This window comes from Rhyacophila brunnea, unplaced genomic scaffold, assembly GCF_057557595.1.
Source record: "Rhyacophila brunnea isolate RB1 unplaced genomic scaffold, BYU_Rbru_1.0 scaffold_4, whole genome shotgun sequence".
Lineage (NCBI taxonomy): Eukaryota > Metazoa > Arthropoda > Insecta > Trichoptera > Rhyacophilidae > Rhyacophila > Rhyacophila brunnea.
In genome coordinates this window covers 36,569,998-36,596,962 of record NW_028233068.1, presented here as the reverse complement: position 1 = coordinate 36,596,962, position 26,965 = coordinate 36,569,998, and the positions used below count along the sequence as shown (strand labels likewise).

Here is a 26,965-nt window from a genome sequence, read left to right as displayed (position 1 = left end):
ACAAAAAAAAGATTTTATTCAAGACGGAAAATTATCATGTAATTTGTCTTTGAAGTTATATCTTTTTTCAACAGGATGGCGAGAATATCGCATATTTTCTTCTAAAATTAATTCTTTCTTTATGACAGTTCAATTCGGTTGTTGACAACCACTTAAAATAGCTACCAATTATATATTTAATGTATGGTTTAGCAAATTGTAATAACACATTAAGTTTGTGTGCATGTGTTTAGAGCCATGAAGTATAATTATTTTATAATGAGCTAGTTGAATTTATAAATTACTTTAGAAAAAAAACAAAAGACACTGTTAGGTTAGGTTACATAGATGTTTTAACCCTGTATATTACATATTACAAATACCCAAACTTTCAATCTACAACTACACATTCAAATCAGTTTATACACTATGATTTTAGACATGTCAGGCATTTATGTATAATCAATTTACTTATATATGTATAGTGTATTATTGATTACACCAAATAACGTTGAATGTCACATTTTTAGAGGTACTACCAATATAACTCAAATAACACACTTGTCACTGTATAGTGTATAGTCACATTTAAAAGAAACAAATCTTGCAAGGACACTTAATACAGATGAGTAGGTTGTATTTGATTGTAGTTGAAAATTTGAATGCAAAATGAAGGGGGACTACTGGGAATTTATTTATCCTTCGATCGTCTATTTGAAATCTATGCTCTCAAAAGCGAATACGTAACAATTTGCCACCGTAAAAAAATGTAACACACAATTATTTGATGGATCTACTTATGTAATTTTAAAATACACTCGTCGACAATTACGAGTTATTGTTAGAAGACTATTTCCATAACCGTGAAACAACTGATATGATAAAATTATTTATATCTGAATATTCTCATTTAGGTATTAAAAATATGATTGGCCACAGAGCGCTAACTGTCCTCAACGCGCACATTGACCTTCGTCAATGGCAAAATTACCCTAGTCGCTTAGAAAAACTTTACAATAAATAATACAAATTTTCAAAAAATCAAGACACAGAACACCATTTTTCTAATGAAATATGTAATCTTACAGATTATTACTTTCACCAAAGGCAAACAACGGTACATACTACATCATCGAGGGTTATATTACTCACATTATATTTTAATGATAAAATACTACAGAAATACTATACAGTAATATCCATCTCATGATGTCATAATACATAGTCCACCCAACTTCAAAATAGCAATCGCCTTAAACTAATACACAATGCTCTTAATCTCCAAATAAAAATATCAGAATATTACTTCACCTTGCAAAAAATATTTTAAGAGCAATAAATGTACTATATAATATTTCTCTAGCATTGTCATTGTGTTTGAATCTTCTTTTGTTGTTCGGAGGCCATGACAAAAATATGCACGCATGGATCACGTCAGTTGGCACGGTAAATACATGTTTTATTTTGTTATCGATGATTACATTATTTTGTGTTCAATCATATTGCATTATTGGCATTGATCGTTAATTTATTATTATTAAATCAGTGAATACAAAATTTTAATATTGATCAGATAATACAATTTCATTCTCAGTTTCCATATTGCCGATTCGCTGTCATCTCTTATTTTATTTAGTGAAGTCATCATTCACTTTTAAGTACATAAATATTACATAAAATGTGACTTCACAATTCGCTTTCAACTGGAACAGTCAAAATCTCCCTTCTATCGCCATTCAGATAAATTTATAACTGATATAAAATTTTAAATATTACATTGATTACCCGACAATAATAGTGAATTAGCGAGCCAGCCGATGGTTATTTATTTTCAATAAATTATTGCTGTCAGTGCAGATGAAGTTAACGCTTTTCAAAGAGAATCACTGCTCTTTATGACAAAATGCCAGTTGTGAAGACGGGCTATAAGTAAAAGATCACACAGCTAAACTGCAATAGGCGCAATTACAAGTTTATAGTATCCGACGGTTACCAAAGAAAAACACGCACCACGATACGTATTGAAGAAATTATTGCCCGCACAAGTCTTTAAATGTCGCTCAATCACGTTTCACTATGCAGACCGGACTCAGACGGTTCAGTCGATCCACAATATGGGCTTGTATCATTTGAACTGCGCCTGGAAAAACGGCTGCATGTTGTTCTGCTGACCCTGTCCACTGGTGAAGTGGCCAAAGCCCGAAGACACAGCGTTGTTAGCGTTCAAATTACCCAGAGGCGAGTTTAAGTTACTGTTATTATTATTGTTCACCATCATGGGATTGTTTGGGAAAGCGTTACTATTGCTAGCAGGCATCGAGTTAAAACCCTTGGTCTGATTGAAGGATATGTTGTTGACTGTATTCTGATTGATCGGTTGAGTGTGCTGATACATCTGCCCATTCGAGTCGTGAACGGGAGAGGTGGGGGTGCTCTTGAGTTGGTTCATGGTGGGCGCGGGTCCTGGCTTCTGACCTTTCACTCCGAACAGGTCGTCCAGGTTGATGTTGACTTTCCCGCTGTCTTGCCACGTGGCTCCCACGGGAACGTGCTTATTGGCCACTGACGATGTCGCAGCGTTTTGAGAGTTAGGAAGGTTGTTGGCAGGGTTTAACGATACAGGCTGCAGGGGAACACCTCCGCTGACAATATCTAAGAATAAAATAATGACATACCAATAATTCAATTTTTTAAAGTAAATTATGCAATTATATTACTGTATTTCATCAATTACATGAGATCAATTATTATTAATTGCACCCTTATTTCTAAATAATAAAAAAATATTATCAAAGGTGAACATCATATGTATCATTACATATTTCCTCATAATATATCGGCTTCTGTGCATGCAGCATTTTTTAAGAGTACCTACTTCACTAGGTCTCCAGGATTTTCTTCTAAGCAGCTGACACCCATTCATCAAGTTTCCATGTCGGCGCTTTCTTTATTTTATCAGAAGGTGTCGACAGATGTTGGAGATAGTAATTCTAAGACGCAGGCTAAATTCGGAGACACCAATATAGCATAACACGTGCATCTTATAATCAATGAAATACGGTATTTACTTTTCATTAACCATGGTATTATTGTCCCTAGATTAAATTTGATAAAACCATAAAATATATCTGATAAATCAATTATTAAAGGATGATCGACTTACTGACAAATCTCATAAACAATCGAAAGAAACAACGCAGAAAGGGGAATAAAGTAAAAATGATAATAATGTAATATGTACTATTGCTGTAAAATACTGTAGATAAATAAAGAAAAATGGATTTACTTTAAAAAATATGAAACACAGCATTAACTAACATTCACACTGAAAATATTAATGAATGAGCCGTTTCCACTAAGATTAGATTTTAATTTAAGTCCCGCCCCGCTAATTCACTATGCTAATACTATTTGTCCTTTACCAAGTGTTTTACAAATAAGTGTGCATATGATTGGAAACAGGATGGATACCAATGTTATAAGCAGAAATAAAACAACCGGTGGTTATAAGTCAGACTTTATTACAAAACGCAAAAATAGAAAGCATGTTACACGTTCCATCAAATGCGCGGTTATTTGGTGGTGAATTAATTCTTCAAAATTGTTATGACAAGTCCATAAACAATCATTATCATGAAATAGTAGTGCGGCGGTGGTGTCAAGTTCTATCATACTAAAGAAAACAGTGTTTACATCACTAATTGGGGACAAACAATAAATGCAAATGGTAAAATAAAACAACACCAACACATACTGTTACCATCTAAACATTATCTCCATAATAAACACTGAATATATTATTTATTCTAAGCCTTTTAAGAAAGCTTCTTCGAAGCCTCCATCGCTCAAATAATTATCAAGCAGACACAAAACACTCCGAGCTAACATGTCAGTTTCTGACGCAGACCCTTCGGCGGGTTGCAGATTCTGAGAAAGCGACGCCGCGAGCCACTGTCTCGCTTCGATCAGCTGCTCCAGGCAGGTGACCTTCAGGACGTCGCTCGGGGCGCACAATATTGCAGCAGCGACGATGGTCATCGCCGCCGTACGTATCTTAGGTTCGGCGTTATACTTAAGACTCCACGCCATATCGAGAGCTTCTCGGCAAAATTTAGAAGCATCCGGACAATTTTTGCTGGAGATCAAGATGACCGACACGACAGCCAGATACCTCTGTAGGAGAATATTGTCACTGTCCTCTACAATGCAATGGCCGCTGATGGACAGCTGTCTCCTGCCGAAACCGTAGAGCAGAGGATAAAAGAAGCTGCTTGCCACTTTAGAAAATTCATTTTTTCTTGCAGTAGCGAAAGGATGTTTTCTTTTTGAATGAAAATATCTAGTCTTTGCCTCCAACCGTTGTCGAATTATTCTTTCAGATATTTGTAGTTTTTCTTCATGGGTTATTTCTTCAGAATCGGGCACGACTCTGATGACGGGCCTTAAAATTAGAGAACCTTTTTCTTTTTCTTCGACAGATCCGTGGGCCGTTTGGAAAGATGTATCCGTATTACTGAGTCTAGCTGCAGATTCCGCTAATACGTCTAAGAATAAGAGACGAGTGGAAATAGAATACTTTCCGACGGGCATATGAAACTCTCGGCACAAATGCTCCGCGCAAGGGGCAGGAAAGGCGCCCACCACGGCCAGACACGCAAGCATACGTTTACTGTCGAAATCGTCCATTGCATACTTTTTCTCTAAGTGTAAAAGGACGTTGATCAGTTCGATTGCGAATTCTTCATCATCATCAGGCATCTGCTGAGTTATCATCTCTTCTGCTGCGTCCACACACTCAATAAAATGTTCGTAGTCTGTCGATTCGACTAGACCGTCCCTCAGATCTCTCAGGTACAGAGGTTTCTTTTTAGCCGCTTCGGGTGCGTCAGTGCTCATATCGTATGGCTCTAAATCATCATCTGAATCTAATTCCATGCTGTCGATTATTCTGAGACCTCTGTCTGATAATATGTCGAGTTTAGATTGGATCGGTTTAACTTTGACCGAAGGTTTAAGATCGGCATATATTTTGATCAGCGGCGACGGCAACGACTTAGCTACTATTTTCAATTGCGTGTCATTGTCAAAGAGGGATTCGCCAATGCTTTTCAAAATTGAAAAACCATCCGCATATTTGAGGTTGCTCTCTTGTGGTATTGGTTTATAATGCACATCCAGGGCGCATTTACTACTAATATAGATCAGCATTCGGTGCAAATTTTGCCCCAAATCTCCCAATTCTGAATACTCAAACTTGAGAGTGGGTCTCTCCTCATAATTGGGTTCACACCTAGCGAGTGTGTTAAGTGAAATCTCCGCAGTGGTCATACCCAGGCATCTAATTAAAGGGTTGATAGACTCCAAGTGCATCGGCATCGCGTCAAATAAGATTCTTTTGATATTTGAAATATATGTAAGCGGTATTTTACATTTTGTAACATGTGTCAAATACGTAATGGACAACAAAAGACCCTGTGATAAAAATACCCGTCGATCAAAATCGTCATAAAGCAAACCGGTTTTAGTAGACCACGCTCCTGCCAATTTCAATACTAGGTCTGATAAAACATTGCTTTGCAATAGTTGGCTTTCATTTATACTCAGAGCTAAATAGAGCATAAGATTTTCCAAAACTAAAGGTGTTTCACTCGAAAAACTTGTCATCACAGGTATTTTTGTGCAAAGAATAAATTCCCAATCCTTACTGTTGTTAACCGCATTTCCCAAAATATTGCTGAGTGGAAAATCTAAGTTTGTTTTACGGCAATAATCGATCGGAATATTTTGCATTAACATTACAGCAAACGAATCTACGGCGGAACGGGATAAATTTTCAATGACATTCTGAATTAGACGTTTTCTCAAGTACGAACAGACCTCCGAAGGCTTGGCCATAGTCCACGAGACAAAAATTTCAATCAAGTCTTTGATGGACTTAGATCGACACCCGTCGTTAAAGTTTACAATGATTTTACTTAGAATGTGAGATAAAAACTTGAGACTGTATTTGGTGTCAACATAAAAGCAGCTGTCCGACATGAAGTCGACGGCTCTCACAAAATGGAACACGAGGAGTTTACAAAAATTCTCCATTACAAACTGTTTAGGTAAATTTCTTTCCGTGCTGTTTGCGACTCGTTGAGGTATCGATACGATCAACTGCACGAACTGCTGCCACTGGTTGAATAATATAGCCGATTTGTTGGTATCTAATTCTGCATCTGGTTCTATAAATGAAACATTCACAATGGCGACTAGTAGAGAATCGCTTTTAATATATTTGTCCAACAGATAAATTAGCGCATCAGTCTTTTTCTTATCGCCTGTTTTTAAATGCCTGGTGATGGCCGAAAGAGATTCAATGCTGAATTCGAAGCAATCTTCAACCAAAAATAAGGCGAGCACCCCATCATTGAAAACGCATTTCTGTAGTGGCCAATTTTCATGAAACTTTCCTATGACGTAATCGAGGATATTCGGAAGAGAACATCGGGCATATTCAGCCCATTCTATATCTGATTTATCCAGTCGACATAGTTTTTCACGTGTCACCGGCCCGGGAAATAAGTTTACGAGTTGTTTTATTTCACTGGAGATTATGTCGAATTCCCTTTGGGATTTGGGCCTTTCAGAGCTTAGAAGTGTGGCCGACAGTCTTGAAGTGACGTCGTGAAGGGTCTTCGACAAATCTTTCTTCCCTTTGGTGGAGTTCCGCTGTGGGGTGTTACCGGTGACGTCCGTCTTGCGAGGGCTGGTTTCTCCTGAAATCCCAATAGTATTCACTGTGTTCCGGAAGTCTTAAATAATGCACACTTATGACACTCAAACTATTCTGACTAAACTATAATTATATTATGATGCAGTTAAATATTTACAGAGTATTAATATTTAAATGAAGGTAAAATCATAGCTGATACATACATGATGGTGAAAATATTAATGTATGAAAACCTTAACCAATTGGTACGGTAATCCCTCAATATTCATATGGATTTCGTTCTCAAGATTTTGCATCAGCATGTTATTAACAAAGCTTACTACATTATGAACAATGTTTGAATGTTTTAGATGAACGTAAAACCAAATGTGAAATTTTAAGATAGTATATGCCACAGCTAGAAAATTAAGAGATTACCGTACGATAGAAGCATTCATTATTTTGCACATGCTGTTAATTGTGGTTTATAATATGTAGATTAAAAAATGTAATATTTCTGAGTCTCACCTCCCATCGGATCGAGGGTTAACGAAGACAATTGGCTGTGCAATGGAGGCTGCGCATGCATCATCTGGAGGGGGTCAGGCGACATGTTGAGGCCCAAGTCGAGAAGACCGGATGACGATGAAGAAGGCATCTGTGGGAACGACGAAGAAGTGCCCCCGAGGAGATCTATCGATGCTGATGGCTGGTTCACTGAACCCCCTGCAACATTTAAGATTAATCATAATATTAACACCCATCTAACGTATCATGTATTCAAGAATGTTTGGTTTTAACAAATAAATACCAATGTATGTGCTCCAAAGGTGGGTGAGAATTAATAATAGGAAAATTACCAATAATACCAGTAGGATTGGGTGCTCCGACGAAAGCGCTGCTGAAATCTGCAAATTCGTCAACTGGTGCGCTGGTGGGAGGGTCCAATATTAAAGAGGCCTGAGGCGAAATAGGCGATGACACGTTTCCAAAGGCGGTTGAGAAATTTCCAAATTCTTGACTCAACTTCCTAGGAGGAGGTTCGTCACACCTAAAATAGTTTGTCATGGTTAGGTATATAATATTATATCATGTGTTATAAGTGTTATTGATTTATACGGTGTTCATCCAAAATTTTCGAATGCGATTTTACGCCAGATATATAATACGCCCGTATAATTGCGTTCATCCAAATTTAGTACATAAGCATCTCGCCGAACCCGAACACCTAATGCCCCTCTACCATAAGTTTAGCGAACCGATTGCTAAATTCGGCAGAGTCCATTTTTGACAGATCGCAACTGACAGCCCGCGTTTGTTGATAATTGTCATAGGTACTTGTTTTCTTCCGTATTTCATTATGGTTCAGTGTATTATTTTGATTATTGTCTAATGGTACTATCTATTTTACAATTGATTCTATAATTGGTGCTTCATTTTATTCAATCATGAATGCTTTATTTATAGGTAGTAAACTTTGCTTTCGTAGATAAAGCTAATCTACAATGCCGCAAATTTCGTAAAAGCGGCGACGCTTTCAAATTTAAGAGTCTCGTTAGTAAATACACATCAGACGCAGATTCATGAAATCAAATAAATACAAGTAATATAATATTTTGAACAACTCAATTCACATGATTATGCTGGAATCGATTTATGCATAATAATTATATGGTAGGTAGGTATACTATCACGATAACCATTTACTTTCATTTGTTTATATTGTAATGATTATTTATTCAATAACGTTTATTCGGCATTCGGATTATCCGGCCATAATGTAGTATTAATCGAAAAATAAAAGAAATAATATGAAAGTAAATGTAATAGCGAGTTCAAAATATATGGACCACTAGGGACATCTAGCGGCAAAATGTGAGAAATTGTTATTTATTTGACAGTTAAGTGCCCATAGACATCAAAAACTGAACATAGAGAAAAAATATTTTTCTGTTTTAATATAAGGAATACTTGTTTCAAATAGACGCGCATGTACAAACACCGTTATTTGAATGGAGCATAATGGAACACGGCGGCGCCCGTATATACAAATCCGAAGATAAGTGGGTGAACACTCGACAAGTTTTATTACGGCAATAAACAGTTTCGGCGTAAGGTGAGACCGTCATAAACCATTCGGTTCGGCTTATTTCCATGGAAACCCTATTAAAATTCAATTTCATCATTCATTTTTTAACCTTTTCCACTCAAAATTTTTTTTATAGGTACATACCACCCACTCGAGACTTTTTTCCGTAAAAAGCATAATTTCAATATAAAACATTTAATTGGTGAAAAAAATGTAAATTTTTTTTTTTTTTTATTTCTATAAAATAGATTTATAATGAATATACTGTACTTATTTTTAGTTTATTTATAATTCTCCATTGTGTGGTATTTCAAAGCAATCTCCAATATGTAATCCTGGCTTATCACAGAATCGTAATGAAAAAGCGGTATGTAGAGAAGTGGCTATAATGTGTAAATCGTCCATACATATAGTTATGACTGTAAATATGATCCAAATGATTTGCCTTCAAATACACTTGTAATATAAGCAGCCGTCTCGTAAATTTTCTAAATTAGTTTCAGGCTCATAACAACTCATTCCCAGTGCGGTACACATTATCAAAAGATTTCTCAAAAAATAATAAATCGATACGTAATAATTTTCATTTGACTCATTAAGAGTATTTCACATTATATTTGTAAGGTTCTGAATCGGCATAATATAATAGGAAGTATTGTCATCAAAAACAGTCTATTCAAATATAAAACTGTAAACTCTACGAGACGCCCCTGCGCAAGCGAGAACCAATAAAAAAAATAAACACACTTCAAAATCATGCGTGACAAACAACTTCAGTTCACTCTAGTCTGGGAACGTTCAATAAATAAAATTTATGTGACAAAAAAACATTGCTTGCAAGCAAGCGACCTACGAATAAAAAAAGAGAAGATTCCGATAAAAATACTATGTAGAAATTACGCACGCAGTATTCTTTTGCCGACTTCTTTCTCAGATAAATGTAATAACCTATTATTATTCATTCTAACTTGATTGAAATCGCATTATAAAAATTGCTGAAAATATTACAAAAAATGACTTTATTGGCGTGCCGCCGCTACGGCGGCACTTGAGTAATACGGGAAACTTCTAATGCCGCCGATATGGCGGCACTCGAGTGTTAAGGGTTAAAGAGCATTATTCAAAGATTTTAAAGAATGATATTAATTCAGCACACACAGTTTTTTGCTGTATGATTCAAAAGCGATTTTGAATAATATGTGTATGTATTATATTTTGTAGCATTAAAACAGACACTGGCATTAAAAATATATTATGTACACACATTCAGAACATCTTCAGTTGAAACAGAAGCAAAAAGATGTTTCACTTTTTTGTTGTGATGTACATTTAGATTACACAACAAGTGCTTCAACAATGTTAAGGTCGACTAAATAAAAAAATTCAAATAGTTTTTTACCTGTAATATGGAACTATTGACTACCTACCACTTACATAATAAAACTCACATCTGTATAACAAATATGAAAGTTATTAGAATTCTTAATGTGTGAGACTTTCATTTATTTGTTATCATAATAGATTTTTGGGTTGTCACCATGTGTTCTTCCTCCCGACGTTCTCTTGAGAATGGCCGCTGCACCGAAAACATCGAGGAAGAACACACGGTGATGACTGATGACCCAAAAATCTATTATGATAAAAAAATTACCTGGGATTGAAATCATCTTCTCTGGGCGTAGGCGAAGGAGGCGAACAAGTTTGAAACAAATCTGGAGCGGAGTTGTTTCCCGGAGAAGTTGAATCGTTTATACCTTTACCATACTGGGAGGCAGCACCTAAACATATAAAATAGCATTGTTAAAAACCACATATCAAAATATAATACAATGTAAAAATAGTCCCATTTAACCTTGAAGTCATGTTACACAGGTTATTATATATCCTATATTTCATTCAATATCCACTTCACCTATATCATATTTTAGCTACTTCAAGAATCGTCGACAAAATAAATATGTACTAGCGAATAATAATGGATTATGTACATACTTCTAAAACTATTAGTTACCGAAACCGACCCTTCCATTTGAAAATACAGTCATATCATAAAACCAGTATGGTAACACAAGTGACAGCACAGAATGGAATGGAACTTATTAACACAGAAAGGTTGACATATAATTCAAAAGATCAATCAGACTGATTACATTGCTGTGTTAAGTGATCCAAATGGAATCAGCTCCAAAGTATTTATTGCTTTATCAAAATTCAACATGTATTATATGTGACATTTCATAATATTCTTAACATTGACATCAAAAAAGATTGCAAAACTTCAATTTTGATACAATCGATAGTTATTGTTTTCATCAAATGCCCCAACTGTCACCTATCAAACATATGAAATATCACAAAGTTAATAAAACGTACATGAAAAAACAGGTCCAAGACAAATTCAAATCAATATAGGCTCAGCTGTTTGACTACAATCAGACACTTGCGCAAATCATTTTCTTTAGCAATAAGAATGGACTGACCCAGATCAATCTTCTTGATGCCTCTGGCCGGTGCGTTTGAAGTCCTAGCCGGCGACCTTCCGATGGATACATTGACTTTGGCGGCGGAAACGCTGTTTGAGCTGGAGCCAGAACTTTTTGCAGAGGGCATAGGCATGTCCGCCTCCCGATTACTTCTAGTCGGGGCCGTATCTATGGCATCTCTGTACGCTTCCACTCTGGAACATTAATTTCAATCATTTTACATTTAACGAGAAGTGGTATCAGATAATGAAATTTCATGTTTTAAATAAGTAATTTTATTGGCTGCACAGCTTTTAAAAAGTCCATCAATGGCAGTACGCTCATAAATTGATATGGATAAAAGCACACCTTAGATACAATAACACAAGATGGCAGATTTGTAAAATACTTACATATATATTATTTCATTTCAATTTGTTTATTAATCATAGTGACGACATAAACAAACACACCTTTCTTATAAAATTATTCTCTGTATTATGACATTTTATGTATAAAGTATAATAAATACATTTATGAAGATAACAAACACAAATGTGACAAGATCATATTTACTTAGTTGATGACGATTGGTTATTACGATGATGTGGCATTTTTGTCTCCCTCACTCCTTCATCTTCAGAATCTTCTCTCTCGGCATCGTACTGGTCCTCCTCACCAGTAAAATCTGACCCTGAAAATTCATGACAAACCATAAATATGGTTCTTATTGAGACAATAAGGATGTATTCATTCAAGGATCATCAGACTATCAATTATTAATCATGCATTATAGCCCTTCTATATTATCGCCATAATGTACTCTGACAGGACAGAAGTGGAGGGTGAGGGGCTGATAGGGCTCTAGCCTGGGAGCCCGGATTGGTAGGTCAACCAGAGTGTTATGAACAGAAGACAGAAATGACTATAAAATATTAGACTTTTGTTTTTCCCATCTAACTATTATTTTAATAGGAACATTGCATTATTCTTTTGTATCATCATTTCGACTGTGTTTAGGAAAAGGGTTGTAACCCTCGATTTTTCGAAAAGTGCTTTTATTAGATATTAACAATGTATACAACTAAATACATGTTCTATAAAAAGGAAGTAAGCCGCAAATGCCAAATTATTATGTAAATTTAGGTTTTAATTGAGCTTTAATTAAGTTTAATTTAAGGGAAAAAAAGCATTTACCCTCAATTTTAATGATTTTTTTGTAATAACTTCTTTGATTATTATTAGATCGAAAATATATTACACCAAATCATCAATCATCATGCAGCCAATGTATGTGCCTATTTAATAAAAAATATTAAACCAAAATTATTCAAAAAAACGTTTTTTGCCCCTCCTGTAAAATTTGTTCTATGAGGGTTTTTGAACTGATTTATTTTATGTTAAATTTGTCAGAGCAGCGTTTCCCAATTACATTTTGTTGTGGAATACAAATTATTAGGTTTTTTTCTTAATTAATGATAATTATTGAATCAGATTATTTATTATCATTAGGTATTCGGAAATTGTTTTCTCTCTCATTCCTTTGTAGGTGCACTGCAGAATGAAAAAAAAAATATTATTATGAATAAATTTATAATATCATTGTTCTCTCCCCCGACCAATGGATTGTGTGATTTCTAGGGGTCATCAGCTACTATTAATTATGATGAAAAGTAACATTTTCATACACTACTAATTTATTCTATAAAGAGTAAATATTGTAGCCTGCGCCACTATTTTATTTCACACATATTAACATTTAATTTAACCCATTGCAGACGCAATTAATTTTTCAGGATCACTTAAAAAGACACACTGATTACTAAAATTGATATAACTCATGTTTTATTTATTCAATTCAAATAAATCTTTTAAATATTTATAGGTATTGAATTTTTCTATTAAGTATTTACATTTTAAGTTAACTTTGTGTATAAGTGGAATGAAAAAAACATGTCAAATATAGTTTTTTGGGTTTTTTTAGCTTTTTTTTATACAAAATGACATAGATAAAAAGTCCATGATAGAAGTGAATAATAAAAGGAAGATATACTAAAACTGGAGCTAAATATAATACTCTTCAAGATATTTAGAAGATGGATGGCCATTTTATGTTTTTTACTGTCTCAAACACCTCATACCTAGCGAACTGATCATTATTTTGACAAATTGAAATAAAAATAGATTTTATAAATAAAATATTTCTTAAAAAATATATTGGACTGTATATAACTAACATCATAAAATGATGCTACATCTATTATTAAGTAATTTCAACTTAAAAAAATTAAAATATGATTAAAATGGTTTGATTTTCATCATGTCCTGCATCCTGTAACACCGGCGCCAAATTGGCGCCGATAGGGTCCAATGGGTTAATAATGTGTGTAGCTGTGCAACACTATATTATATTCTTCATTTTTTTTATTAAAGTCCCATAGTCCCTAGGGTTTCGCAGAATACCAGTTAGGAAACGCTCCTGTAGAGCATCAAACTGTCCTTAGTAAATGGTAGGGGACCCGCCAAATATCTTGGCCTGGGGTCTGTATTAGGATGTGGGGATTAATATTATATACATTATTAAAGAGTGACAGTAATAAAGTAATAGAGAGACATTCTTTATTAGATGTACTGACTTACAGATATATTATGCCCAGTGTACAATTCTAACGCCAACTATTGCCAGATGTACACTGACTTCTAATTTTTTGCCTGTCTTATAAATAAGTATACTTTGAAGAATTTACTATGAGAAAATATAACTCTGTAGTGAAAACTAAATATCATATGGACTCCTATCTCGCAAAAATGTGTACTGACTATCATTTACGATTACGGGGACGTATATAAAAAATATAAATGTAATAATAATAAAATACCCCATTGAGTGGGCGTTCTTCTTGAAGAATCCCACGTTTGATTATTGCTATAGTCTGGTCTCTCTATTCTACCGCCCATTGCATCTGACGACATTCCTGAAAAATATTATTTAATTAAAACACACAATAATGACATTCACAATTCACAACATTATGTATGGAAGGTTTTTAGCTTCTACAGTTTTGTGTAAATTAAAATTAGCTTCCATAATATTATGTACTTAAATCAGTCTTCTCAACGTTTCGAAATCATAAAATTCTGATTAAAAAGGTGAATATCTCATCAAAAAAACAACGAAGGCACACAAGAAATTGCTTCCACTTTCATTTCAAAAAAATCACTTCCTGAATTAAAGCCAAAATAAATCGGTACACATTTCTACCTCATAAATTTCAATTCTGGCCTTTACCATGTTTGCCTGAACTACCAAAAGCCAAAATAAATCGGTACATATTTCTACCTCATAAATTTCAATTCTGGCCTTTACCATGTTTGCCTGAACTACCAAAAGCCAAAATAAATCGGTACACATTTCTACCTCATAAATTTCAATTCTGGCCTTTACCATGTTTGCCTGAACTACCACACAAAAACTTTTTACAGTCCACATCCAGATTTGACACGCAACATAAAATTAGTGGGAATGCAGCTGTCAGATATTCTTTAGTTTAGTGAGTTTTGGCATAGATATCTGAATCATTACTAATTATATAATTTTTGTTATAACAAATTATTAATAAAATACAACATACTACATACCAATATATTTGTCTTTATTTTTCTTTGCTTTTTTCCTCTCGTCTCTGAGTTTGTCATCGTCCTGGATAAAATCAATCAGCTCTCTCACTTTATGCCGTACATTAACTCCCTGTTAATACAAAAATAAAAATTATTCATTACTCTGATAACTTTAATAAAACGTTTTTTTAGTACCTAGCACAAATGTTTGACGATTTGATTTGGTTGGAGCTTGTATGAGAAGTCAAGGCAACTATATGTTATCGCTGTGCAGCACACGCCAATAAACCCAGGAGCACAAGTGTGAATTCTGCTACAATTGAACCTAAATGATTATAATAGCAATATAATTATCAATATAAATATAATTATCAGCTTTTATTATATATATGAAGGATCCATCTTCAAAGATGGTTTATTATCATCTCTGACTGCATACTAATTATGTTTTTAGAAATACCTGATCTTTCCCTCCTTCATCGATATGTGAATAGTGTTCTAGAGATCGCAGGTCGTAGATGTGTTCTCGGGCTGATGTTACAACTCGCTCGGAGCCATTCCGAACAAGGTAGCTTAGCAGAAGCAGGCACTGTGGACAACATTTTCAAATCAGTAACATAAAAGTGAGAATTGTATTTCTAAATATATAGCTGGCCGTCCCCAATTATTTTGGTTCAGAAATGAATGCTTCCGCTTTACTGTAGTGAGTCACGCCACTTTACTATGAAGACTCGGAACAATCGTCAGCTGAGCTTCGAAAACAGATGCTTGCGGTGGTGGTATGACATCAAAAATGAGGAGATAAAAGAGGGGACCATGCAGCCTCTTGACATAATACCTAAGGTAAAAATGCAGTATTGGCAATAACTTCGTTATGTGATAGCCTGAAGAGACTTAAGTAAATCAGATTCCAGTATCCAGGAAGGCCACTAAATGCCATCCTCAGGGTGCATACATAGAACCTATGGGATTCATGGATGCGCTGCATGATGTTCAGGAAGGTCGCTAAACACCATCTTCAGGATACATACAAAAAAGCTATGAGATGGGATTCACTTATACAATTCAATCCACCTATGGAACTAACATGAACTATGTAGCAGAAGAAATATCTTGTGGACATCGAGTGAATACCAGGAATCAACACGAGTAACAGTTGAATTTAGGTTTCAAACTTAATGTTTGATAATGAACATATTAATAAATGCTGCCACATAAGAAGTTTCTCGCAACTTCTCAACTCAGTAGTCATATATGTCATACAGTTCTGTTATAGTGTGTAATTCGAAAGATTAAAGACTTCAAAAATATTAAATCCATTCTTAGCTTCCGGGCCGAACAAAAAAAGGTGGGGGGGGGCTAGATAATGTTGATGTAGAGGTAGATATTGTTGTTCAAAAGTTCCAATCGACGAGATACATGAAAAAAATTAACGATGCATCATTGTTGAAGTGTGCCCAACGTTGATAAAGCCGAATGGACGACAGGTGACGAAGAGTCTGATGATGGGAACTATTGAAAAAAGACCTCCACACTTTCATAATTTTCAAATAAAAGCTATGCATAGCAACGAAGAGGAGATATAGAACAATCTTGGAGGCGGCCGGGCTCCTGCCAATAACGATATTAATTATTGTAAAAAAACCTTTATAAAACAAAATGCATCCATCATTGTTATTGAATATTTAATTCCTCAAGATACCTAACAGTAGAATAGACAAAGTGCTGATTTATGATACGGGTAACATATTTTATCTCATATTCGGTTTTCATTTATGTCGCTCTTCTACTTGTATCTCTTTTATTTTCATATTAGATTTTGCTGATAAATGATCTATAGAAAAAATTTTATAAACTATTATATTATCATATCATTGGTTTATGTAAACAATATAATATGCTGTATGTGTACTCATGTAAAAGAAGGAACTTGATAAAATTCAAAGAAATATTTTATCTATATCTGTCTTTTTTTTATTTAATCAAGTGTGACAAATTCCGATACAAATAAGAGTCCCCACTGAATAACGGTGCTGTGTCAGTCATCATACAATAACACCTTCAACCTAAGTCTCAATTATAAATAACAAAGATAATTAATTTTATTATTACTAGTCTCACTATCATTGATTTATTAATTATATTGGAGTTTATGTGTTAGAGCTCCATTATAATGGTTTTAAAATAAACATTTTTTGTTAATTATAATATGTATTTGGGTTGTGTCTTTATGTTGATGGCTATTTATGATTATCAGTGGCTAGGGGTGGAAGTAGGCTGTTAAGATTCGACATAAATAGTGCACACTGAACTTTGTGTCATAGTTATTTATTTTCATTGAAGTGCGGGCAGTTTTTAAAATTTAATTACACCCTGCCAAAACCAAACCTCAATAGTTTAGGTATGCTATGGGTGATCCGACAAAATAGTGCACACTTTCTTAGTCATACTTATTTGTTTTCGTTATTACAGATGGTATCAGTTAGTTTTTTAAAATTCATTAAGCCCTGCCCCAACCAAACCATAACGGATAAAAAATATCTTCTAAGTATCTATAAAATATCTAAAATTATGTATGGTTTAATTTTAATGGCATAATTTTATATATCTTATAGATATATGAATATTTTTTGATTATTATCTACTATGGCTTAGATTAGGGTTTAATTGAATTTTAAAAACTAACAAACACTATCTACACATTGCAGTCTTAGTTCAATGAAAACAAATACGTTTGACTGACAAAGTTTAGTATGCACTATTTATGTCAGATCTTAACAGCCTACCTCCACCCTTCGCCACTAATGGCTATAGACTCATATTCAGAGTGATCCTAAGATAACCTAGTTAAAATTATCTTAGGATGGATTTATAGCCAGAAGCAGCTGTCAACACAAATAAAACACATTATAGAATTAACAACAAACTGCATTTTAAAACCATTACGATTGATATAAGTAGATAATTGATATATTTATACAAACATTATATGAATGATTGGTAAAAATATAAGAAAATTTTCCTGTGTAGAGCAAGTAACTAAAAACCATTTTTCATAAAAAAAATCTGTACCAGTAAACTGAAATGTTTTCAATTGTTAGGATACGAATTCATATAAGTTGCTGTAGTCCAAGGTAATAATATCGTCTCTGTTCTGGCAGAACACACTAACTGGAAAATACTAGTTTTGAGTAATTTGACTTTGAAGTTGTTAAAATGTTTGAAATGGTCTATCATGTGAGTTTATTAAGTAATCGTAAAAAGGATGACTGTAAAATAAAGACTGTTTATTTATTAAGAAGGTTTCCAGATGGTAAAGTTTGAAATAAGGAACATTTTGGTATAACTAACTCAAAATGTCATTTTTTAGAATTAGTGTCTTCTGCCAGAACAGTGACGATATATGTGAATAGGCTACGTCATATTCTCATACTATATAATATGAATACGTGTATTAAATAAGGCTCTAAGTACCAAAAAGTAGTATTGCCTGTATTTACAAAATACCGAGTCATTGCAATAAAATTTCATGAAGCAGACCTTTTGAAAAATGTAGTTTTACAGTGTGAAGCAATCACGGCAGCTTCTATAATTTTAGGTATAAAGAACTCGCAAGTGTCAACACGTCATCGTCAGCTATTTTATATTGAATGCCGTTGACCACTGCAGTGCTACTTACACCATTATAAATAAAACACGCCAACGGACTTACAACGTCGACAGGTTTAATTATTTTGCTGTATTTTTTTGACTTGCTTGAGGCACTTAGACTATAGTTGAAGTTATTGGCATTGGTATGTAGAACATTTTTCTATAAAAATGTCAGTTTTTATTATTTTGGTACTTAGCGCCTTAATTAATACACGTATTCATATGTAGAAAATTAAATGAAATCACAATGAACATAAATAACTTTCAATGTAATGGTGTAATATTTTATTTTGCTATCAATGAATGCTCATTACAGTTGTTCAATGCATCATTACTATGTAACTTTTATACTAAACATTAAGAATTTAACATAAAATTTTGATAATGATAAATGGTGTGAGCCTCACTGAGTTACAACTAAAAATATCAATGTCAAAGCATGCCATGAATTATTGATAAGTGAAGGTCTGATTAGAATACAAATTATTATTGTATAGTGTATACAGTAGGTTGTACATACTAATAACTAGTAAAACAAATTAAAGTCAACGGAGTCATATTACTTAGTTGATATTTGTCAATATTATATTGAGTTTTGAATTTATAATTTTAAGGTACATAAAATAGTAACTATTATTAAAGGTTGCCTGTGGTTGTTTGTTTTAGAATTCAACACATTTTACCAAAACATAAGGAATAGAAAACTTACAAAAATAATTTGGCAACAAGAAAAGTAATAGCAAACAATGGTTGAAAATATTCAAATTACAAGTAATTGTTTCCTGTAACATTTGTCTTTTTTTTTGCAGAAGTATATTTTTATCACATCACAACACGCAATTGCAGGGTACGCTCGCACCACGGGCAAAAAGTGCACATACATGTAGCAAAACCACACTAAATTCACCTCACTCATATCATGTCACGCCACATACCTCACGCTTGATAGAACTTTTTTTATTTTCTACAATTTTACATATTTTTGAGTTACGTAATCTCACGTATTTTTGTTGTTGGTGGTTTGGAAGGAAGCTACAATGTTTTTGTAGGTTGTCAATTTTTATTATTGAATGTTCTGATGGTTCTAGTACAATATGAGTTCACGTGACACGATAATGTGATTCTGCGTTACGAAACATGAGAAGTATGATAAATTAACACACGTGAAAAAGTTGTGTTTTGAGACAAATACGTAGACCAGTGGTGACAAATCATTTCAGCCGGTAAGTCAAAATGAATTCCACCTGAACTCCAAATAGCAGGTTCGACTTTGAGTAATTTTATTTTATTTCTGAATCAAAATCAGAAAAATAACAATAAACTCTACGCATTAAACTCTAATGTTGTTTATTTGATATCGTCATGCAAGTCCTACCTTATCAGCACAGTTTTATTTCTTTGTATAAAAGTTAATAATAAAACTGTATAATGTTAAGATTAACCTTATAGGTGCGCCGCCATTTGTATTTGTTGTCCTGCAGCATCCTCCGCCACAGCATGGACATGACCTCAGGGAAATGCTCGTATGTGAAGGTGGCTAGCGCTAATTCTTGCATCAGCTGACCGGTGGGTCCCCATTGTTCTTCGTTTGTAGCCTCCCGAACTTTTCCCTCCACTTCTGTGTAGTTCATCACCACATTGGTGCTATAAAAAAAAAGGATCACAATGTGAGCATGGAAGTATTTTTTTTTAAAGAATATATTACAGAAAACATTAAATTCAATAAATTCATAATGTAACATTCGACACATACATCATAGAATTGACATAGATTGTATAAAATGTTGCAGCCTTTATAAATCAACACGTGAAAGTTTGAAATAAAAACGTATTGCCTCTGTTTGAAGCACTGAAAACATATTTTGTAAATAAAATGCAAATGGTGACCCATTGTTGACTCTTCCTCCGTATACTAACTGTAAGTTTTATATTTTTCCTTTTGAATCATTCAATGGTAAATGTAGACAGAATATAATTAAATACCGTTTATATAACTATTAACTGTATTCTGTGTCAGTTGTACATTTGCCATTGATGAAGATATCGTAAGGCGAATCCCCGGGTCACGAAAAATGATTCAAATGAAAGTACAAAAATAAATCAATATTCAATTAAATATATGGCAATCATTGAAATGAATATTAACGTGCTGACACACGTGTGTGCTTCTATTTATAGACACGTCTGCAGTCACCAAGGTTACACAATACTATTGGTGGGCATTTCTTTTTAGCCAATTAGGTGTGGGCACACAGTATCGTTTATTATCATTCTGCGTAATAGCTTACGATGATATCGGACATCGTGGAAATTGATAACATCGTGAACAGTCATATCCAAGAAAACTTGTGTGATGAAGAATTCTCCGGTGAAGAGGTGAACTCAATACTAATTCCATAAAAAGAAGAAGCTACGAGGCTTAAAAACCTATTTTACTTGCACTGATGAGATATAAGACGAAACCTTCAATTTACAATACTGAAAGAGTTTGATATAAATAAGCTAAAAATATGTACTGATAGGTATGGGTTTATGTAGGGTGTTGATTTATCTTTTAACACTTATTAAAAACACGGATTCAGGGACATTACGTAAGTATATTTCGCTTTTAGACGAGTAACAAATTATTAATTATTAGCAACATTTGTAAACGCGTGCTTTGGTGCGTAAAGATGGCAAATTGTATTCAGTCGCGACGTTCAAGGCTCAGGGGTAGGTTACCGACTGGCCGTACCTACTCTCGGTCCTTCGTCCGCCCAGAAACAATTAACAGTATTTTTTTGTTTGTTTGTTTGGCTGTGCACCCTGGCCTGGCCTCGACTCATTTACAGTTACAAAATATAATATTATTATCATCCCAACTCTGTCGATTACAAGATTTTTGATGGGGGATTTAGGCATTGTGATATTTGGTATCAATCCGTATTCTGGGTGTACCAAATTGGAAAGCGGCCACACTGGATAGGGACAGGTGGAGGGAGCTGTTGGAGGAGGCCAGGACCCACACCGGGTTGTCGCGCCCCTGATGATATTTGGTATCAGTACAAAACCAATTAGTATTTCATAAAAAAAATTCAACGAAATCTTATATGATAAATCTTCATATTATTATTTGTCTTTATTGGCAATTGGATAATGATTACAAAAGCAACTGTGAGAGCCACATCACTGTTGACACAGTGACACTTGAGTAATTGATAATACCAATGTTAAGCGAATTCTGTCTTTATTATCTTCACGAACCATCTCTATTGGCTAACAACAACTATGCCCTGATTTTTTAAACCAAACCAAATGGAACTAAAATACTGCATGTATAATAATATGTATTTTAATGGATAAAGTGAATAAATCAAATAAGGAAAAAGAAAAATCTACACAAATAAACATAATGACAATGAATTCAATGCAAGCATATATTGTTTTAATTTATAATTATACAATTACAATAATAAATAATCATTGTAATCATTACAATGAAAAAAATTGATTTGGATTGACCTCCATGTATACGTTTCGCCAAGTGTCACTGACGAAAATGGAAGGAATCTTGCGAATTACTCTGTAAGAGTATGTAGTCCTGGAATATTGCAATAATACAATCAAATTTCCAAGTAAATCAAAAAACAAAATAGCCATATCAATAATTAAATAACATTATTATGATAAAGTGGCTATACAAAACTGACTATTCTCACTTTTACTGCTCCGATATTTAGATGCAAATTTTTAATATTTAGTTTGCCATGGCTTATAAAAACCCTTGGAAGATTGGATAAATAAAAAGACTTAATATTCACAGGACTTTACTATATTATCTATCTTTCGAAAGAATCATATTTTGTTTTATTCTAAAGATGTTTGTTAGAACCCTGCAATCTTTTGTTCCCTCAGATTTCCTCTTAGTGAAAGACTAAACATAGGTTAATTTTAGCTAAACAAGTTTTTTCAATGTATGGATCCATAGGACCATGGAACCAACGAGTTGAATAAAATGACTAAGAACAATTTCTTGTGAAGGTGTGTTAAAATAACCTGCATTCTGTGGTAACTAAAATGCTCTGCTTAGGAGAGATAATGGATCTTACTTTTTAATTCTGTTCCAAATGTTCATAGAAGCATTGGACAAGTTCATAATATTATTTTCATTACTATTATATGACCGTTGTATTTACTATAAAATTTAGTAACATTAGTAACATTATTCAATATGTATCCTATAAAATCAGACAGTCCTATCATTAGCTGGGAAAGTCTCTCGTGGATCCTTCTTTTCTCGGTTTATTGCTAACCAATTCCCTGTCAAAATTGATGTATTCATCTATATGGTAGTCTAAGCGATGGACACGATTGTCCTGTGGCAGTTTAATGTATCTAGGATATACATTGTATGCTCAATGTCTTCACTCTCATCCATTGATTTGTGTTAAGTATTTTCACATGCACCTCTCTACTGCTACATTTCACATATTATTTTTGCATATCTTGCCTGACAGTACTTGTAAATAAGCAACTGCACAGATATTCAAAAACAACAAAAAAAAACCTATTTCATGATAAATAATAACAACATTAGCTATGATCTCAAAGTTCTCAGTAATTTAAATTAATGATAACATAATTGTTATTATCCAACTACCTACCTAGGTAGTGAAAAGGTGATACATACCATTTTCCCATGATAAAGCAAACTATGGAGACATTTTTACAGTAATTGTTATCACTATCAGCATAATAATACAATAAATTACCTGTTTATATATTGAGTTGTTTGTATTGTGAATACATTCTGAAAGTTAAAATTGTTTATCTTAATTGCTTGTGGCTTAGTGGTTACATTACTTAAGAAGTGTATTGCCCACAAGAAAAATTTTATCACTCATTAAGTTGGTGGTTAAATATTTTGCTAGATCACATAATATATACATAAGTATGACTAGCAGTATCACCCGGAGGTGCCCAGGAGCGGAATGGTTTAATATTTAAAAATAAAAATTCTAAATTTAATACGTAGAGTGCAAAGGACTGAATTTAAAAAAGTAAAAAAATATAATATTAGAGATTTTTATTTTTAACATAAAGTATATTTTTGTACATTTATTGCATTTAAATATTTTAAAAAGTAGTACATATTCAATTTATTATTGTAAAACTGTCCCGGGATGCAAGGGTTAAATCTGAAATTCGAGACCTCGAGCACGCACTCCGGCTCTGATGCCACTACATACAATTTTATTATTGTCCGTGAGTGAAGCATTCTGATCTAATGTGGCAGCACTGGGAAAACCTGCCGATTAGCGATTCTAATAACACAATTATTTGCATCTAACTTAGCCATTTGACCTCCGATCGAGCTGAAATAAACGCCAATATTTTTTAAATGTACACATTCTAGCGACACTTTCAATAAAAAATGAGGGTTGCAGCATTAATTTCCGCGTTTCAAGGCCCTGTTCGCGGCGGTCTTTTCCGCAAAACCCATAAAACTGTCCTCGGGGTGCAACAGGTTAAATCTGAAATTCGAGACCCCCACCACGCACTCCGGCTCGTCGGCCTCTGTCTACCCTCCAAATCTTGTCAAAATCTGACTGCGTGTGTGGATTTGTATAAAGAAAAACAGACACGACGGTACAAACAAATATATTTTCGAAATTATAGTATAGATATATTTACCTTGTTTATTAATGTATGAAGACTGTTTCAACAACTAAATTGTAGCCTAAAACATACTCAAGTGATGAGAATATAATAGGTAACATCAATAATATAAATCATGCTAAGTAGAACATAATTAGAGCCTCGACAGAGTGGACAGAGGTACGAAGAATAGTTGTCGAGGATTGGAGACCGCAGCAACGGCTCAGAGATGACTATTCTGCCACTAATGTGGGGTATGAATAAATACCACAGCACTGTACATACATAATATGTATCATTGCAAGAACAGTTTGCTCAATAAAAGAATTATGAGGAATAGGTACCTTTTTCTGATTAGTTTTTCATCTTGTCGGTTAATTTTATTTTTATTCCAATTATTTCAAATCAACGACTTTTGCGATATCGATAACCATGTTTCAACGAAAAATAAGTGTTTTTTTTTTAATTCATTATTGAAAAATGAGTATGGAGGTACAAGTACAGATACCCTCATCATTCATCGCTACCCCTCTGAGTACGAATTCGTTATATTGTGATAAATCTTTAATATTATTTTTGGCCCACACTTGTTTCGACATGACCACGTGCCAGGAATTGTCATAATAAGTGGAATCACGCACGTACAATCTTTTCCCTAGCCCACATATAATAACGTTACGATCGCAAGTGAAACAAAAGTAATCTGATATGTTGCAATGCAATGTTTTTGCAATACGGAACAAAATTAACCCAATGCTTACGGGCCCTTTTAATTAATTTTGTAATTAACATGTTAATTTGCATTTGAAAAGCAATTAGCAAAAACACAATTTTGTGCGGACCGTAAGCATTGGGTTAATGTAGTTTTTTCAGTTTATTGCGAAGTTACATTATGCACTTTAATTTTATGTTTAGCATTTATTTAGTTTATTAATAAAGTGTTTTCATATACAGGGGGGTCAGCCATTTTTCAGGTTCAATCTGTCAATCCCACACTCCTACGGTATTTCTGTCTTGCTCATTTGTCTTTTTCTTTTTTAAATATGTCCGAATTAAACCCTAAGTAATTTTGGTCCCCGTTTTAAGCAGATTCACTTCAAGATGTATTTGATCGGTCCCAAATTACCCTCGGATAACGAGGACCCTCTGTATATATTTTTTTTTGATTCCCTCATTGATCGGTGGAGGGTTATCTTCGCCCATTATATTGATGATCACGATCAAGCATTTTCATTACTGCAAAATTCAAAGATAAGGGGGCATTTCAACATGTTAAATCTACTAAGTTTAAACACATAGGTATATTTTTGTATAATAAACCTTTTAGTGTATTAGGAATTTGAATAAAATCCCATCTGTATCAAAATATCATTTGGTTCTCTTCACCAGCACAAAATTCAGTACCTAGGTACGTAAGTAAATTAATCAAATAAAACATTATTGAAATTCGTATGGAATAGCTCTATTCACTACAAAGGCAATTTCACCATATTGTTTACACTTAACTTATAATCTCTACAACTTTTCTAAACCGTGTTGATAGAAGATAGAAAATTGCTACATGCGCAAATATTTTTGTCTGCTTCATATAATCTCATATTGACAGTGGCCAAAATAAATCAATAATTTGTAAATTTAAAATAAATATTTTTTCGTGAAAAAAATGTCGGCTGTTGGTCATCCTTAGAAGATAATTTTGTGGTCAATGTAAGGACAGGTCCTTAATACATTTTTAATAAACTGTCACAATTATTCAAAATATTGTTTAAATAATAAAATAGTCAGAAGTATTAAGATATTAGATTAATTTAATGATACTAATGACACACATAATGCAATTGACGATTATCGCATGAAAGTGTAAATGCCAAAATAATAAAAATGTTTTTGGTAAAATGTCATTTTATCTACTTAAATATTGGACAATAGCTATGTTCTAGTCAGAATGTCAGAAATTTAAGGTATTCTACGTTTTGCATTAATAATCATTATAGTTACGTGCAATAACAAGAGTGTCATACGTGACCCTATAATATTGTAGGATAAGCATAAACGGGGAACAACCAGAATAACCTGCTTTACGTAGACTTGGCGACGTTACACACCCATAACCATAAAACATTGCAATCGAGTGCAAAAATTAAAAGCAGACCCTTAAATGAGTAGTGCGGTTAAATGGTATAAAGTAGACAGCATTCGTGCGTTTACACCAGCGTTTGATGAAAGCGAAAGTCCATAATTATGTCATATTTTTCAACCCAGATGGGAACAGTTCGCTTAAACCAAAAAGAAAACATGAAATCCACTTACACTTTATCGGCAAGCTCCCGCACCTTCCACATACTTATGAACTTCTCCATTTATAAAACAAAATAACAATTTCCCTTTGTGTATTTATTGAAAACATATACGAGGGGGATTAAATATCAATTCCACAACGACCTGATGATTTGGCTTACATTATTGCAAAATGGCGATGCAATAATGACGGATGGCGATTGCCATAATGATAATAATTGAATGTAAAATTATTTTTCAATCTTCATAAAAGCTAATGAAATTATGATCAAATAACAGTTATGGATAAAAGTCTGATTTTATATATTATTTTTTATCATAGGTACAGCTAAATATCCATATACACATTTAGCTTATTGACAGTTCCTTAATAAATTGTGATCAAAACGAAAGAATGTCTACTGAAATAAATATCTTGGATAATGGATTACTACTATGTTCCATTTATAAATTTTACTATTTTACAGCAATATATTATTTAATGCCAAGCTAATAATATTGTTGGGTCACTCCAGTAGAGTAATGTTTATGTAT

The 26,965-nt window shown here is 33.6% G+C and overlaps 1 protein-coding gene across 4 annotated transcripts; it reads right to left on the bottom strand.

Annotated features, from left to right (window-relative positions):
• Window positions 1-26,613, bottom strand: lqfR (clathrin interactor lqfR). 4 transcript variants are annotated; one of them, XM_085954976.1, is made up of 11 exons: window positions 26,444-26,613; window positions 19,939-20,140; window positions 15,306-15,434; window positions 14,867-14,975; window positions 14,107-14,202; window positions 11,804-11,921; window positions 11,246-11,442; window positions 10,417-10,543; window positions 7,537-7,727; window positions 7,205-7,402; window positions 1-2,631 (listed from the first exon to the last, which is right to left on the bottom strand). In XM_085954976.1, the coding sequence occupies exons 1-11, from the start codon at window positions 26,491-26,493 to the stop codon at window positions 2,105-2,107; spliced, it is 1,944 nt and encodes a 647-aa protein (XP_085811102.1). In that variant the 5' UTR covers window positions 26,494-26,613; the 3' UTR covers window positions 1-2,104. The 4 variants fall into 4 exon arrangements, with proteins under 4 accessions (XP_085811102.1, XP_085811103.1, XP_085811100.1 ...); XM_085954977.1 differs by having other exon boundaries at window positions 7,546-7,727; XM_085954974.1 differs by lacking the exon at window positions 1-2,631 and adding an exon at window positions 3,479-6,740.
• Window positions 26,614-26,965: the final 352 nt, after the last annotated feature.